At 48.1% G+C, this 17,513-nt stretch overlaps 1 protein-coding gene across 6 annotated transcripts in view; it reads left to right on the top strand.

Annotated features, from left to right (window-relative positions):
- NRP2 (neuropilin 2) overlaps window positions 1-17,513 on the top strand; it is an 89,016-nt gene extending 71,503 nt beyond the window's left edge. For 2 of the 6 annotated variants that reach the window (XM_015635151.1, XM_015635150.1), the window contains exons 16-17: window positions 13,376-13,444; window positions 14,114-17,513. In XM_015635151.1, coding sequence (XP_015490637.1) covers window positions 13,376-13,444; window positions 14,114-14,367 — 323 coding nt within the window. In that variant the 3' untranslated portion in view covers window positions 14,368-17,513. Of the gene's footprint in view, window positions 1-2,967; window positions 5,874-13,375; window positions 13,445-14,062 lie in introns of those variants that run through there. The other 4 variants (XM_015635149.1, XM_015635148.1, XM_015635153.2 and 1 more) reach the window with 2 other exon arrangements.

The raw sequence follows: 17,513 nt of genomic DNA, 5'->3' as shown, positions 1-17,513 counted from the left end.
TAACATCAGCTCTGTGTGCTGAGTGGATGGGCAGCTATATTTAGTGGCTGGCAGTGTAAGGAAGAACAATCATTAATGTTGGGAATTGGCTTCGTTAGGGCTTAGAGACAACTGAGTGTGATTCCTTAATGACTTCAGTTGCTAAATGAACTCTCCAGACTTCTGCTATCTCCTCAGCAAGACCATGCAGTGCGGAAACGGGGGCTGAGGAAGGGCTCTGCACCACCCCTCATGCTGGAAGCCCTGGCTGGGACATCTGGAGTGGGTCAGGGCCAATCAGGGGTTGTCCTGAAGCTGCAGCCAGCTTGAGTTCCCCCTGGGATCTTTCCCACAAGCAGGATCATCTGCAGTACATCATACTGCTTCCCTCCATCCCCGGGCTGGCAGAGAGCAGAGGTGCATGGGGCAGGGGAAAGGGCTGGGCACTATGGCACGTGCTCCTTTCTGGCCAGACCCACCCTTTGTACGCTCAGCCCTCCACTGGGCAATGTTCAGCCGCCAGGAGAAAGCGTTCTTCCCGCTCTCTTGAGACACAGGAGCTGCTGTCACCCCTGACACCTGCCCCTCTCCTCACCCCCACTCCCACCAGGGGACCTGGTGCATATCAGTGCTGTGAGAAGCTGTTTGTCTGTAAATCTCTCGCTGGAACGAGGTGCTGTGTAAGCAGAGATTGTCACTGATTGTAAACACAAGTGGCCTCTACACAGTGAGCAGCCCCACAATATCCGTGGGGGTCAGCCCTGCATCCCCCTGCTGTCAGGCACAGGAGAGGTGTTGCTGATCCATCGGGGATGGTGGTGGGCCACATTCAGGTCTGGGCCAGCTCAGCCAGCTGCATCTGCGGAGGGAGACAGTGGGGGGTTATCAGTGGGGCTCAAGGCAGCACTGAACATGCTCAGCCTCACAGGGAGCTGGCAGCAGCCCCCATGGGATGTCTCACACTGCCACCCCTGTGCAGCCGGGTGAGGGGCAGCAGCTGCTCGGGGGGAACACAGGGATGTGCTGCTCTCATTCCCCCACACCAGCATGGCCAGCAGAGTTAGGGAAGGAGGTCAGAGAGCTGCCTGCTCCCTTCCTTCGCCATCCTCAACACACAGCCCAGCCTGTATCCCCCTTCTGTGGGCACTGTTGGGGGGCGGGAGGGACAGGGCCACCCCCACTCCTGATGGTGAGGAGCAGCTGGGGTGAGACAGGTTGAGAGCAGCATATCTGGCAGTTAGGCTTCTCCTGAGACATCCGAATTTCTTGCCTACAATGACAAACGTGGGTGGTTCTCAGCCTCCTGCTCTGTAAAAGCAGGATTTGTCTTGCTTGTGTGGCTTTTTTCTAGCTTTTGAGGTGTTTTTTTGTTGTTGTTGTTGTAGCTATTCATCTGAGTGCAGTGTTCATTCTTGGTTTTAGTCCCTGTGCCCAGGTTTTGAGGCCCAGGTTTTGGGGAATGGGGAAGGGAGAAAAGCCTTGTGTCAGGGGAACCATCATTTTGCCTCATCTCCTGTGTCACTATCATCAAAGCTGTTGCCATCCCAAATTCCCAGCCAGTGACTCTGCTGTTAGGGAGTGTTTGTAGGGGAGAGCAGAGGCTGTGCTGCAAGATGCCCTTGCTGCTGGCAAAGCTGAGTGCATCCTGCACTGTTGTGTATTTTCCCCTTGGCGTCCTCCAAGTCTGCTCAAGAAACCAAGCTGGAGTTTAGTTAGCACAGAACTCAACAATGTGCTGACACCAAACCTGGGGGCCTCCAAAGTTCTGCTTGCCAGCACAGAGTGGGGGGCTGCCCCCCACTAGCCAGCCAGGGCCAGGAGGAGAGGGTGAGCACAGGAGGGGGGTCAGTGTGTCCAGCAGCAGAGCAAACCCTCCTGAGAGTTTCCCTGAGGACTCCGGCCCCCTTGAAGTAACCAGTAAATAATCGTGGTGCAAAAATACATCCCTCACTAGTTATTTACAGCTCTCCCCCACGAGTGTTGCTGGGGAGGTGAGAGCAGTGTGTGCAGGAGCAGTAGCGCAGAGCGGTCCTGCCGTGGGTGTGCACAGACCCCGGCGCTGGCGGAGGCGCGGGTGCGCACAGGCTCTGCGGGCCAGCCTGAGCAGCAGATGTGAGCAGGGCTGTCCTGGTGTGACCTGCCCAGGGACAGCAGCCCTGCAGCCGTGCCCTGCAGCACGCCACAGCTGCAGGATGAGGAAGGGGTGGCCATCGCTGAGTCCGGGCACTGCCTGCCCGTGAGTTCAAGGGAGGCAGGTGTTTTTCCAGCCCTCCCGAGGTGCGTTGCTTTATCAGCATGAATTCATAGTCCTGGCTTGCTGAAGCTGCAGAGAGCATGAGTTTCTTGTCTGAATATTGGATTGAATTTTGCAGCCCATGCCCTGTAAATAATTATAACCATCCTTTCTCACTTCAAGAAATAGTAAGGAAATCGGTGCAGGTGTGTGAATGGGGTACCTAGTGAGACTAGACCTGTGTGCAGAGCACTTTCAGACAGAGAATTACTTCTCTGTCTTCTCACTAAAAATTACAAATGCTGCTCCCTGTAATCTCTTTCCCAGTCTCCTGTGGTAACTTCCTCGGCCATCTGAGATTATGGTTTTCTTCCAATTACGAACGTGATGTTTTTTGCCACTGCTTGACAACATCTGCCATATAGAGACAAAACCAGGTGGCTGATCTGGAGATGGCCAAAATAAAGAAGGGAAAAAAACATTAATTGATGCCAGAAATAACAGTAATAACAGTGCATATGGAATTTGTATTGCGATACAGGCAGCCTGATTAATTAAAAGGGAAGAGAAAGGCCCTTGAATATGCGGGCTCAGCAAATGCCAGGCTGTGCCCTCCCCTAAGGAGCACGCCCTGTATCTGGAGGCGGCTGTGGGACCTGTGTTGCTCCGTGCTGTACTCTTGAAAGCATGTGTGTTTCTTTTTGTGCGTCTGCATGCCTCCCACCTAGCAACCCTGTTCTGTGTCTCCTCCCCAGGGGCAACCCTCCTGCCAGGGACCAAGCCCACAGTGGACACGGTGTCAGTGCAGCCCATCCCAGCCTACTGGTATTACGTTATTGCCGCCGGAGGTGCTGTTGTGGTGCTGGTCTCCGTCGCGCTGGCCCTTGTGCTCCACTACCACCGGTTCCGCTATGCGGCCAAGAAGAGTGATCACTCCATCACCTACAAAACCTCCCACTATGCCAACGGGGCCCCTGTGGCCGTGGAGCCCACCCTAACCATAAAACTAGAGCAAGACCCCAGCTTGCGCTGCTGAGAGCCGAACAGGAACGAGAAAGCAAACAAAACACAAAACAGACAGACAGACAGAAACTAAGACTTCAAATACGTTGCCTCAGTTTTGCACTTTTTTCCTTACCTAGCATTCGTGTGAACTCTTAGGTATCTCCACCCCTTCTCCATGCCCCAGCCCTCCCCGAATCTTTTACAAACTCTAAACTAATGCTGCATCTTGGATCGCCAGAAGAGACACACCGCCCCTTCACTTCAGAAGTGAACGCTCCCTTTCTATTACTTTTCAAGGATACTTGGGGTGTCAGGTGGGGGGTTATTTTGTTTTGTTGTGTTTGTTTGGGGAGTATTTTTTTTTGTTGGTCAGCCTCTTTGGGCTTTGGGTTTTTTTCTTCCTCCCAGTAGGCAACCTGCAAGGGAACCTGATGGTGAGCCTGGAAGCTTGTGTGTGAGGCTCGTGCGCACGTGTGCTAAACCTGCGTGTGTGAGTGTGCACGGGACTGTGTGTGTCTGACTGACTGAATGTATATTTAGAAACAGCCCCTTTTTAATTTGCTTGTTGTTGCTTCTACTTGCACAGGGAATGCTTTTATTTTTGTTCTTGTTGTTGTTGTTAATTTTCCCTCCTTCCCACCTCCTCCCTGGAAGGTCTGGGACATGTTTGTGGTGAATGCCCTGATTTGTTTACTTGGGGAAGAGAGCAATGCTTTTTTGTTGCCTTATCTAGCTTTGGCTGGGTTTCTTGTTTGATAGTGTTAATGTCTTGGGTGCAAATTGAGAAGAGGCCAGGCTGGACAGTAGGAATGTCCACCTCAGATGGCTAGAAGAATCCTAGAGAGGTCCATAGACGTGCAAAAAGTAAGATCTCTCCATTTTATTCTTTCTGCAGCCAACATGATAACACAGCCATTGTTTGGAAGAGGGAGGGGAAGTCCTCCTCTTCCCCCACCTGCAAGTGAATCTATTTAAAGTTGCCTTATATCAGAGAAGCTCATAATGAATGTTTTGTTTGTATCTGTTAAAGCCAGCCTTAGGATAACACATAGACTTCAGCAGTTCTTAGTGGATGCTAAATACTGTAGTTTCTTGAGAATTGAAGGTTTATTTATTTAATAAGTATCCCCGCTCTGGGTGCTGATGGTTTCGCTTTTACATGGGGAAGGGGGAGAGGGCTCCTCCTTGTCTTTCTGCTAGAAATGTTCAAGGGACAGTATAGTTACTCTTTCTGGGTTTGTTTTTTTTTTTTTTTCCTTCTGCCCAATCCATAGCTGCTGAATCATAAAAACTGCCCGTTGGCTTTCTAGAATGTCAGTTTTGCGTTTGCTAATGTTCTGCTTCCTTAGAGCACCAATAACATCTAGCAAGCCAAGCCCAGCCAGTGCAGCTGGGGGGCCCAGCTATTGCTGCTGCTTTAACTGGGGAGGCGAGGAGGAGCCTCCACATGCCTCCGACTGTTGAATGGCCCAGCGTCTTGTAGTGGAAATGCCTTATATAAATTACTGAATGATGACATGCAAAAGTGGTTTGAATTGTTAACCCTAATCTGTTTGCAGGCAAAAAAGTACCTCCAGTGAGCAAGGTTCTCCATCTTGTTTGTGTCCATCTGTGATGAGTGATCAGATTCCCTCCCCCCTTTCTAAACTTGCTAGTGCCCATCCCTCCTTTGCCCATTAATATTGCATAAAATGAAACAAGATTAGCAGCTCTGTTAACTTCCCTGCAGTCTTGAGCTGCCTTTTGGTCTGGGAAAAACTAGAAATACAAACTGTGCTGAAGTGGTATTGGTCCCTGTTGCAGCATAGCCCTATACCCAGGGGATGGGGGTGTCACTCCATCCCCCTCCTTGCCTTAATTCGTGTAGCCAGTTTCAGTTCCCTATGCTGGTTTCATAGCAGATTTCAGTGGGATCCTCTCAGCTGCAGCAGCAAGTGTCTAAAACAAGCAGGGAGTGCAGAACAGCCCAGGGCAATGTGCCATGGTGAGCACATTAGGCGTGGTGGGTGCTCCAGGCACCACTGCACCCAGGCCTGGCTCCCATGAGGTTTTTGAGAGCAGCAGGGACATGCCTATCCCACAGGGCCAGAATAGACCCAGGGAGCTCCTACAACCTGTAAGACAGTGCCATTGAAAGGTCCCTGGAGAGGGGCTTCCAGGGCCAGGGTGCTTTCACCGTGAGCCTTCTCATCACACAGCACTGGTGTTGCAGTGCATCTGGTTTGGGATGTGGAATCCCATCCCCCTCAGTCAGCTGCAAATTAAAACAGATGTGTAATACTGGCATGTGCTTACTGCCTTTTCAGGTCAGCCCAAGCCATGTCAGCAGATGATATTGTCCCGTTTCCAAAGTCAATTCAGGCTCCCTAGCTCAAATGATCTCACTTTGACCAGGTTCACCCCCACAGACTTAGCAAGTGTGCATTGGTGTGTCAGAGAGGAGAATGTGGCACCCTGTCTTTCAAACCAAAATCACCAAAGACAAAATAGAAGGTCACTTCGAGATTTTTACTCCCAGTTCTCCCCTAATCCTCGAGCCCTGACATCCTCAGCGTTGCCCAGTTGCCTGTGTGTGAAAAATATCTTGTGGAATTTGAAATTCTTTGAAGATGTATTGTGTGGAATGTAATAAAATGATGATATTTTTATACAAATATCTGGGGTTTTTCTTTCTTCTTCTTTCTTTGCTAATGAGAATGCTGTTGGTTGAAGCAAAGCAGAGTTTCAAAACTCCTTGGAGCATCAGGGATATTCCTTTTAGCCAAGTGAAGCTCCAGTTCCTGCTGCATGCAGACCCAGCTCCCAGCGGCACAGCTGCCGTGTGCTCCCTGCCTCGCTGCACTCAGGATTGGGCCATTAATAGCAGCTTTTAGATACATTACATTTGTACCAGTCCTTATGGGAGTTTTGGGAGGCTGGACTGACTCTTGGGATTGTTTGGGGATTTCACCAGCATTGCCTAAGTGCTAAATTGCTCAGTGTGATTATGCAGAATTTCTCCAGCTGGGGCCCCTGGAGACAGGACATCCGACTTTTCAGGGCCCCTGGGGCTGGCCTGGCTGCCAGCTCAGCTGAGCCACACTCTGTCCCTGAGCTCAGCAAAAAACGGGTAAGCCATTACCAAAATTAATAATGAAAACAGCAATGCTTTCCTCTTCTGTACAGTCCCTGCTTCAGCATGTCAGACCGTGCAGGGGCCCTGTCCAGGACTAGCCTGGCTGCCACAGCACCAAGTGTTTGGACAGGTGTATGTCCCCTGCTTTCCCTCCACCTGAGTGATCCCAACTGATTAGAGAGACCTCTGTACAGCAATTCTGCTTCCCATCTCCCCTAGGTGCACCTTTCACCCCTTCAGCAGAGTCAGCAGCATCACATTTCATGTGAAATATATTTTGCTGCCAGTCTGAGAGGTTTTTCCTTCCCTCCTTCATTTATTTTCCTTCTCTCATATTCTTTACCCTGGCATAAAGCTCAGCTTCGCGATGAAACTTCCTGACTTTACTAGGAATTCAGGCCATCAACAAAAAAATAATTCAAATGTGATCCCTCACACTGGCTATTCAAACACAAGCAAAGCTGAGGACCCATGCTGCTTTTTTGGGAGAGGGCTTTTTTTTTTTCTGTAATTGTACAGCAAAGCAAATTACACTTGCAATTTGCATTTTGTACACTTCAGCGACTGTTCAAGCAAAATTCAAAACAAATATGCACATGTGAAAAACAGGGAGGGAGAGACTGACTGATGGCTTCCCAACAAGGAAGAAAAAAATTCTGTTAAGTAAACAGACGAAAAGGGAGAAATCGTTCAGGATTAATTATTCCGTACGTGCGCCACAGACAGATTGGCCGGAGAGTTGGGTGCTGCTCAGGCTGCAGCACATCCTAGGGAAGAAAGCAGCTAAAATTAGCATGCTTTGTTTAAGGAAATAAATACAGCTTAGTGTGATTTTCATGCAAACTCTTCTGCAAGTAACTTCAAGTATTTAAGTGTCTACTAAAAAAAAAAAGTGGAAAACTTTGGGGGAGCAGTGGTGGGTTCTATTTTTCAGGGAACAGCATTGTGTCCTGTGTGTCATGGGGAGGCTTTGGGCGTGGCTCTCTGGTGGTACGTGCTGTGATAGTGTCAATCTTTTTATCTTATCTCTGCAGTTGGTGTTGTGTTGAAGGAGCAGAAGGGGGTCCATGGGCAGTCTTTGCAAGCACTGGGGCAAAGCCGGTGCCTAATGGGGATGTGGGAGAGGGAGCACTGACCTGGCAAAGCAAAGGGCGCCGTGGGAAGGGCTGTGCTGTGCCTTGGCAATGTCAGCGTGCCCGAGATGGCTGATCGGACAGGAGCAGGCTGCAAAGCTCATTCACAGCCGAGGGACCGGCTGCACAGTTGGGTCAGTCTCCTGCCAGGGCAGGCACCTGCAGGATGACACTTGGCACAGGGACCCCAGAGCTGCTTGCTCCCCCTCCAGGCTGTGGGGGCGAGGTTGGCTTTTCCTGGCCTGATGGAAATGCCTCTGCTGCCATGAGCAAGGGAGCAAGGTAGAAACCAGGCTGTGCATGGGGCTATGTTTGGATTTTTGTTCCTCTAGAAACCCTGTGAAAACCTACTGACTTTTCCAGGGCCAGCCCCCACTTACCCGTGTCAGGGCGGCAGAGTGAGGCGTGCAGACAGCAGGCGAGGCCCTGAGGCAAGCTTGGACAGCCGCTTGGCTTTCTGCCACAGCTCCTCCATCAGTGGCTTTGGCGGCTCTTAGCAGAGACTGCAGGCGTGACTGCCAGTTTGAGGAATCGTGTCGTTAGCCACTGCTCTGTAAAAACAAACAGCAACAAGGGGAGGGTGATAAACATACCAGGATGCCACAGAGCTGCCAGCTTCTGCCCCAGCTCCAAGCCCTTGTGTGGCAGTGGTGGGGGACAGTGCTGCCCTTGTGCTGAGGAGATGCTGGGTTTGGGGTAAGTGAGCTCAGCACAGAGCACAGAACCTGTGTGTCAGCTCCTTACCCAGCTTGAGCAGAGCTGAGAGAGAGGGAGAGGATTACACTGTGTAATGCCACAGTCACACCATACACACACATGCCACCACCACTGTTTCCCTGGCCTGGTGCCGCTGATGAGGAGAGGTGCAAAAGCAGGGCTGGAGAAGGGGTCAGGCTGCAACAGGGGATGTCTGCTGCAGAGAAGGTTTGGCAAGTAGCCACTTTGGCCATCTGCCATGTGTGCAGCAGGGCCAGGTGCCACATGTTGGAGGGCAGCACCAGGGCTGGAAATAGCTGCTGCTCATGGCCACCTCCACACCAAGCACCCAGCCTGGCTTCATGTCTCCAAGCGCTTTTGGTGGGGGGTATTCACCTGCCCAGCCATACACTCCCACTTCCTGTTCATATGGGAAGCTCAAGGAGTGCAAGAGGCTCACCCATGCCCCCAGTTTGACAATGGTTCTGCGGTGGTCTGAGGTGTGCACAGTTGGCCACCACCAGGGCAGCCCCAAGGCAATCTGAGAATAAGGTCCAGCAGCTCCTGCACTGCAGAGGGAAGCCAGGCCAGGGAGTGGCAGCTTGTTTGCTTTCTTTAATGCTCAGTTGTAGCCAAAGCACTGTTTTAATTTGAAATTTGGCAGGGATTTATCCCTTCTGTAAACTAAAGTAGTCCTGTGTTTCTGGAGGAGTGGGAAAGAGAGAAGTGAGGTGGATTTTCAGCTGGAAATAGAGCAATGGGGGATGCAGAGGGAGTGTTTCTGCCTGGAGCCTTGTGCTGCTGCTTTGAGAAGTGCTTCTCCATTTGCCGAGGGTGGGAGGTGTCACCCCCAGCCCCCGGGGCTCCCAGCCAGAGGAGCAGCGCTGCGCAGCCGCCAAGCAGAGCGGTGTCAAGGCGAGGCCACGGCGGCTGCTCTGCTGTGTCAAAACAAAATGATGTGTGTTGGAGTCACACTATTGCTGTGGAGAGAAAAGGACTGGGAATGAGCAAAGAGAGGAAACCAAGGATGAGAGCGGAGCCGGAGCTCTGTCTCTCTATGCCAAGACTGAGAAATGGCAAGTTCTGACCCCGATTTCCTGGCATTGGCTGTGTTTAATGTTTCAGACCCTCATGGGCACTTGTTTGGCAACAGAGCAGCAGTGTACCTCCCACGCTCCCTTCACTGGGCAGGATAGCACTGGCCAAGAGAGATGTTGTAGCAGCAGGAGAGGGGGTGAGCATGTAGCTGGCTGCCCTCAAGTCCTTTCCACAGTGGGGAAACAACCATGTGCTGCTGATTTCCCCAAAACCAGTAATTTGTTTTTCTTCCTCCTACACACTCTGCTTTTTTGTCCCAGCAGGCACAGCCACAGATATTATTGGGAATGAAAGACTGTAGGGAGCAGAGATCACAAAGCACCCATCACCTGGTGCATCACTTTCAATCCCAGAGCCCATGGACCCCTGCAGAAAGTGGGGAGCAGGAGCACAGGGATGGTGGGAGTGCATCCTGGGTGCTCTCCAGGCCAGGCTGTCCTGTGCCAGAGTGGCTCAAGGCAGGCAATACTAAGATTTGGAAATTGCTGCAAGTTTGATATACTGTTTGGGAAAGGCACCTCCTGCTGAGAGGCTCATTTTGTTCAGCCAGAAAGACTCCAAGAGGGACTACAGATAATCTGTAAATGCCTGTTGTGTAGAGAGAGATGCCAGGTGATAGAGCTCTGCCCGAGGGTGATCGAGCTCTCCTCAGTGACCTGGCAGGAGACAGCACCTGGTGCCTGCACTTAAACCAGACAAAGGCTAGAAAGAAACAGCAGGTTTTTTCTTGACAGTTGTCTTTTGCCTTGGAAGAATGTGTCCAGGTTCCAGCAATCAGGGCTGGGTGTTCTCTCCAAAGCAATAGCTCTTGGCCTGGTGTGGAGGTCTCTGCCAGAGGTGGTGCTGCTGCTGGTAAGCCCATGCAGGAGGTTAACCATCAAGCACCTGTGGTGGTGGGAAGTAGGTGCTAGGCCATAAGATATGCTGAGCTCAGCTTTGGAGAGGTGAGCTGTCTTGGGCAGGTTTAGAGAGCTTTCCTGCAAAAGGCATGTGTATGTCTGTGGTGGGACACCAGAGAACCTTATCTGTTCTCCTGACCCCCTTGTCCGCCCTGGCACAATCGCTCCCATCCCTGCTCCTATTTTAAAACAGATGTACACTGAAACTCTTTAATCTCTGGAAATACTAATTCTCTCCTGCTCTCCCTCCATGTGAGTTCATACAAACATGGTACTTAAATCAGCCCTTATCTGATTAGAATTTTAATTTTTTTTCTGGTCCCATAAATTAGCCTTTTAGCTGGCAGTGCTCTCAGATCCAACAGATAACAGCTTTTCTTGGCATCCGTCTGTTCCCAGCACCATTGCTAATATCATCTTTTGGCCATGACTGGCTTGGTGCTCACAGCCATCATTTGACACACATTTAAAAAAGGCCTCTCACTCAGAAGAAATAATTTCTCATATTTAATTGCCGTTTTCCCCCTAACTTTCTTGACTACCTTTCTCCAGAATATTTTTTCCCTTTTAAAATGCAAGGTAAATTGTGCCTGAAATCTGCCCTTTAAGGAAGCAGCTTTCCACAACACAGAGCAATGCATGTTTCTCCCATTCTGCCCACCACCTTGCAAGGCTTTTCTGAGGACCACTTTCTAAGGGAGTTGCCTTCTGTGGCCTGTTCCACTTGTGACAGTATTGCTGAGACTTGGCCCAAAGGAGCCTAACTGATGACAAACAGCAGGCTAGATTCTGTGACAGGCTAGATTCCTAAATCATCTCCATTCAGAACTGAACTGAGACCACCAGCTTCAATTCCCACAGACACCCACACAGCCTGAGCTGATTCAGTTAATGACTCAAGAAGCCCCAGAATGGAAAAAGAAACGTTGAATTATATTTTTCTAAAGCTTTCCAGAGGGTGTAGAGCCCTGCATGATAACATACAATCAAATAGCAATGAAATGGCATGTGGGGAACAGAAAAATGAGGGCCTGAGGAGGAAGGAAAATGGGCAAGTAGGAAGATCTCATTTAAGCAGGACTTAAGAGTTGTATTAGCATGGGGAATTGAGCAAATCACTAGAAGAGTAAACAGATTCTAGGCTGAGCTTTTAGTATAAATGTTCTCTTTTCAAGTTTTCCCAGTGCTCCTTCCTTTCAGGCTGGAAGAACTGGTGTTCTTTTGAAAGTGTTGATTAACCAATACTTTTTTATTTCTGGCTTTTCCCTCAAGGTTACCCTGGGAAATTACAAAAGGATCAAATCTCTAGCTTGTTCTCACACAAAATTTAGAGCAGCTACAATATGGAATGTCAAATGACTTCCAACAGCCTTTCTCCACACATGGACTCCTTGGGCAGACTGTCATCTAATTTTGACCTCTGCTCATCTTTGAGCAACATACAGTTTATGTAGGGTTGTGTGGGTGACACGGATGGCAAATCTCACTGCTTGTCTTCCAATGGGTGACTAGCAGTTCAGATGTCTCCACGTGTGAACTGCTTTGCAAGTTATTTTTCCACATGTTTGGTTCTAAATGTTTGCAAGAGGCCCTCAGGCAGTTCTCCCAGCCCTAAGATGTTGCCATCTGGGCCTGTCAGTTCGAGAACTGTTGAGAAATCATGTGAATTTGCCACTGAAGTGAGGATTTACAGAAGGCAGTGTGCACCTGTGTTTCTTTGATAAGGTACCAGCAGCCTTGAGACAGCGTAACTACCTGACTCACTAGATGCAGAACTCATTGGCAGGAGGGGCAAGTGTTGGGCTGCAAGCCTTCTGTTGCCTTCACTTGCAAATTCAAAGAAATCCCTTAATTCTTTGGGTGCAGACACAATTCTGCCCGAGGAATGAGAGGGTATCATTAATAGCAGTGGAGGATTGCTGCCATCAGGGGTCAGGTGATGCTGGGGCAGCATGGCTTTCAGCAGAGACACCACTTGGAAGTGAACCTTAAAATGTTGGCATAGATTGCCTGACACAATTGTCTGGGACAGCAAAAAAGTGTATTTGACAATTCAGGACACCTTTTCATGTCCTAAATATCCATGCAAGTATGCAGAAATATTCTTTTATAAGGTTTTGAGTAATTTCTTTCCATGTGGCTTTTTAGATACAAGTTAGGTACAAGTTACAATCTTTAGTTCTGCTTGTTTATAAGTAACCTCTTCAAAGTCTTCTTGACATTTTGGCACAAGACATAAAGTAATCTTGGTTCCAACCACAACTACTTCCAAGGTGTGACTTCTATCGCTTTCTAGTCCCTGATTTTTTGCATTCCTGATCATTTCTAGACACCTTCTCGGTTGAGGACCCCAAGTTACAGTCAGCTTTGAAAACTCTTCACAGATTGAAATGAAAAGACATTTTCTTTTGGAAAAGTGGAAAAGAGCCATGGTAACTGTATGCAGAGAAAATTATAGGAAGACTGCACATGAAAATTACTTACTTCTGCTCAGATTATAATATGTGCATTTGGTTACTCGTCCTTGGTCTATGCTGAACAATAGAAAGAAATGTCACCATTAAAAGGAATTTGGTCCAGGGAAATGTTAACATAAGGGCCTAGATATGGACACCCATTTGCCTCTCTCTCCATTTCAACCAGCTTTTGCATTAAAACATATAATGAAGATACATAAATTCCTCAAATTACTATGAATTTATCTGAAACCCAAAGAGGAACTGGGTCATTGAAGCTCTATATCCAGTCAGACATATGGGAAAAGATGAAAAGTAGAGTGTGTGCTAAATGGATCCAGCATTAGTGGCAAATAATGACAGGCACTAAGATCCTATTCAAAGGTGTAAGGGTAATACCCATGAGCATGTTAATAGTGAATTATGGCCATTATGGAGGCAGCAGTGACAATATTTTAGTGCTATTCAAATTGTCTAGTTTCTTTGCTTTTCGTTCAGTCTCTTTTCTTCTTAAAAGCTGATGATTTGGTGGTTGTGAAATGTGATGTAGTGTGAAGATCCTCTTCTCTCAAGTGTGCAAGAGCCTTCATTGACTTTGGCTGAAGGAAGAAAAAGAGTTTCTCCTCCTTCCACAAGGATGAGCCATGTAGTAGTTTAACAATTACTTTCTTCTGGCCAGTCTCACAGTCTGGTGGCCGGTGGCAATGATGCCCCCAGAAGGCCTCTTTTAACAAACAGTGCTTCCCATTTTGTTGTTCTAGTGAACTTCCCAAGAATGGAGGATGACTTCCCAAGCTCTGAGCAAGACTTCGAAGACAACGATGATCCAGGTTGGTATCCAAATGCCACATGGACAATTCAGCTGTGGCAGCATGTGTTTCAGTATCAGATGCAAAAATTACTCACAAACCTCAGTTTTAGTAATGTTAGGAGCTAGAACTCACTTGAGAACATACACTGAAGTGGTGGCTTAGTGTTTAAAGGCATTGGTTTTCTTTTCCTGTTTTCCTTTTTCAACAGCCAGCAACCTTGCAAAGTCAATATATTGTATTTGTGTTAGGACAAGTGAAACTGATCTTTTAAGCATTAATTCCTGCTTGCATGGCATTTTGACTTGTAAATGAAGAAAATTAAGTCTGAGACCGGTGACAGATTGATTCCATAGTTTTGAACCTAGTGGCACTGGAAGGGCCAGAGTTTCGGTGGGTGTAAAATGCTTGTATGCTATGTCAACAGTCTGATGTCTAAAAGTGATCAGGGTACCTAACCTTCTTGGTAATTTGGTGCTTCGCAATATTTCTAGATCTGGGTTAGTGAATCCTCCTGAGATATTCCCATATATATACTTTAGCTTTTGTAAAGCCATCACAGCTCCAAGTAAGAAATGTATAAAGGTGAGGGGAAAATAAAAAGTGATCCCTGGATAATAAGTGCCCATTCCACTGCAGATTACTTTGGATCGGATAGGAACGACACACTGTTCTCTACTAACTCTCCAGGAACCCCGAAGCTGGACAAAGAGAAAAGCTGGCTCTACACCCTGGATCCCATCCTGGTGACCATTATAGCAATGAGCTCCCTTGGTGTCCTCCTTGGGGCCATCTGCGCTGGTCTGCTCCTCTACTGCACGTGCTCATACGCCGGGCTGTCCTCTCGGAGCTCCACCACGCTGGAGAACTACAACTTCGAACTGTACGATGGCATCAAGCACAAGGTGAAGATGAACCATCAGAAGTGCTGCTCGGAGGCCTGATGGGTGCCTGGGGATCACCCTTGGCATTGTGCCCGGTGAGGTGGGCTGGCAGGGGGGTACTTCTTTTGCTGTTTTCTATGGGAACTGAATGCCATAACAGGAAACAAGGGGAGCAGGAGTGAGGGGAGGCACTGCTCCTGCCACCAGGTCTTGTTGCCGGGTCACACTCCACCAGGACCAAGTGGCTTTCCTGCAAACCAGACTGTGCTGGGTGAGAGGGGTTACTGAGCCCCTTGTTTGTTGGTTCATCTTCATTTTCTGCTGATGTGAGTGGCTGGGATGTGGTGAGGGAGCCTGGTTTACCTTTTGGATGTAAGGAACTAAATGTTGATTGTTATTTCCCACCTCCTTTCTCTGGTAACTTGCTGAGAAGGCTGAGGGATTTCTTTAGAAATAACACACACACACACGGAGCCCCTGTCCATTTTAGACTCCGTCCAGATATCATTATTGAGATTTGTGCACTTCACACTAAGAACAGGAAGCTGCAGTTTGCAGTCCTGAAAATGGAAGAATGTTGTTACCTTCAACTTTCCTTCTCCTGGTAGCAGGGGAAAGGTAGGATACTGGCTTTACTGTCAACAGTAACAACAGTGCTTTCTGAAATCATTAAGAAAGAAAATAGAAGGGAAACCCTATGTGTAGAAGCACCTCTTTGAGAGAAGCTGAAGAGCCTTAAAGTGATTTGTGAATAAGAGCCATTTATTAATTCCAGATCTTTGATTGCAACAGCTGAGGCCTTCATCAGGAAGGCCTTTATTTGAATCTCCCACCCCTCTTGAGCCTGCCATTTTTCTTTTTGCTATAATGAGAAAATTGCAGCAAACAAAAGATAGAGCCTGTCAGGTTGCTGGCACTTAGGCAATGGCTTTGGGAAAGGGGGCTCCACTTGGGTTTGACTTGAGGTACAGTGTTGAGGCCTCTCCAAAGTGCCAGGAAGGGAAAATGAACAGGGAAGGAGGCTAGAGCCATGCCCACAGCCCTGGGGAGCCTGGCCATGGTGCCCACTGGCACCCCCTCACCTTCCTGGTGCTCCCTTCTCCCTGGAGCTGGGGGTGTGAGTTGGTGCCATCAGCACCACTGGACCAAACAGCTGCTGCCACATCCCCTTTGGAGCAAAGCTGTGCTGCTCCTGATCAGTAGCAAAACCCCAAGTTCTATCTATGAGCTATGTTGTTGTTTGTTTTTTTTTATTTTGAACAAGTGCCTTAGAAGTATTTTCCTCCAGCTAATGATCAGTGCTGTAGCAAACAGCAAGGGAGGCCTTCATCCTTCCCCACAAAATGCTCTTCTTCACCACTCTTTGCTTGTTAGAGCTCAGCAGAAATCTGGTCCTTCTACTTTCAAATGGTCTGGCTACACTGTGTGGCAGCTGGTACCTCTCCACTTACCACTGTGCTGTGAGAGAGGAGTATTGTGAAAACAATTGAATGGAGAAAAAGGGTTGAAATACTGAATCCCAAAGCAATGCCTTCATTTCCAGTCCAGTACAAATGGATCACCTCTATCAGCTTGCATATACATAAAAATGAAACCTTTCTGTCACACTGGGTTTGCTTTTCCAGGGGCTCTTTGGTAATACCTGGCATGTCCTGATTTTTACATTTTACACAGCATGTAGTTTGGGTTAGGGATGGCATTATTTTCCTTACCAACTGTGATTGACAGAGGTGTGATGTGCTGTGAAACTCAGTTTGCCCAGCCCCACAAACACATCTTGCAGGAGTCCAGGTGTTTGGGCACACAAGCAACATCTGGAGAGGAGATGAGCATGGACACATGAGCAGTGCCACAGCTGCTCCTTGGTACTGTGGGAATAGGAACATTTGTCTACTATTTCATGAAGAGCTCCCTCAGACAACAAGATTTTAGGGGAAAAAACCCTTCTCTGCTGTAAGAAAGGTGCACGTGTACTGGGGGAGCAGATACAGCAGCTGCGTCATCAGAACATCCACGGTTCGTACACACACGCAGAGATGCGCACACACAAAGGCTTTCGTTTTTTAATTCACACTGTGCACCCAACAAAAACAGCAGTAAATGTGTCTCTGATTCTCCTTTCGAATCACCTTATTTCTTTTGGCGTTTTTCACAGACAAATTCCACTGGGGTATTTTACTGTACAAAAGAAACAGAGGCAGTGAGAGGAAATGTACCAGACCATTTCAAAGCTGGATTGCTGCTGCTCAACGATTTTATCCCCGTCAAATCACCAGAGAGGGGAAGGATGAATGGAAAAGGACCATACAGTAGAAAAACCAACTTAGGCAAACAATAGGTGAAAATATATAATTAAAAAGGTGATGTTATGGTGTCTAGTAGGCGTACAGAGAGAAGAGTTCATATATACATATATTCAGAAATAGTGTGTTTGCACACGCACGTGAATTCTCTGTATGTATCGTGTATGTGACTTATTCCGTGGGACTGACTCGTGTTAATGTATCTCTTGATCTGGGGCAGGAGAGTACTGCTGACCTTGGCACTAAGGTGGCACGGGCCCAGCGAAGCGCCCAGCCCACGCGTCCCGCTCGCCCCTGGCAGCTGGGGCAGGGCCCACGCATGAGCTCGCCAGGCGAGAGAAGGCCGATAATGCTGCACAGCCAATACCTCACTTACCTCTGCCAGGTGCTTTACTGTTATACGGAAAACTGTGTTTGATTGTAACTTCAACAGGGAGGAGGGGGAAAAGTCATCAGTGCATTCAATTCATTGAGTCCTCCTCTGCAAATAGATTAGGTTTGCTGATTGCAATTCCCTCTGTGAAATTCAGCAAAGAAACAAAAAATTGGCATTAATGCCTTTGCTTAAATGGGCTGTTGCCTCCACAGGCTTCCCATGGCAGGACATGTTGCTAATGGGCGGGCTGTAGTTCTGGGTGACTTCATTTTGTGGGAAGGTGCCGGAGGTGAGCACGGGAATTAAACCATTAAGAAATTATATGCAGAAATGGAAATTTTCCAAGGTTTGCAGTTCAAGGTATTTGACCATTTACTGGCTGAGCCAGGACTTATGGACTTAAAGAGCTTTTACTGTGATTCTTCGGTGTAACAGATAAACAAAACAAAACAAAAAATAAAACTGTGTTTATATGATTTGTATAAAAACCTTTTAAAATTACTATTTAATAAACATTATGGTAGAGA

The sequence above is a fragment of the Parus major genome, chromosome 7, assembly GCF_001522545.3.
Source record: "Parus major isolate Abel chromosome 7, Parus_major1.1, whole genome shotgun sequence".
Classification (NCBI taxonomy): Eukaryota; Metazoa; Chordata; class Aves; order Passeriformes; family Paridae; genus Parus; species Parus major.
Note: the sequence above shows the minus strand (reverse complement) of the source record. Positions and strands in the feature narration are given on the sequence as shown.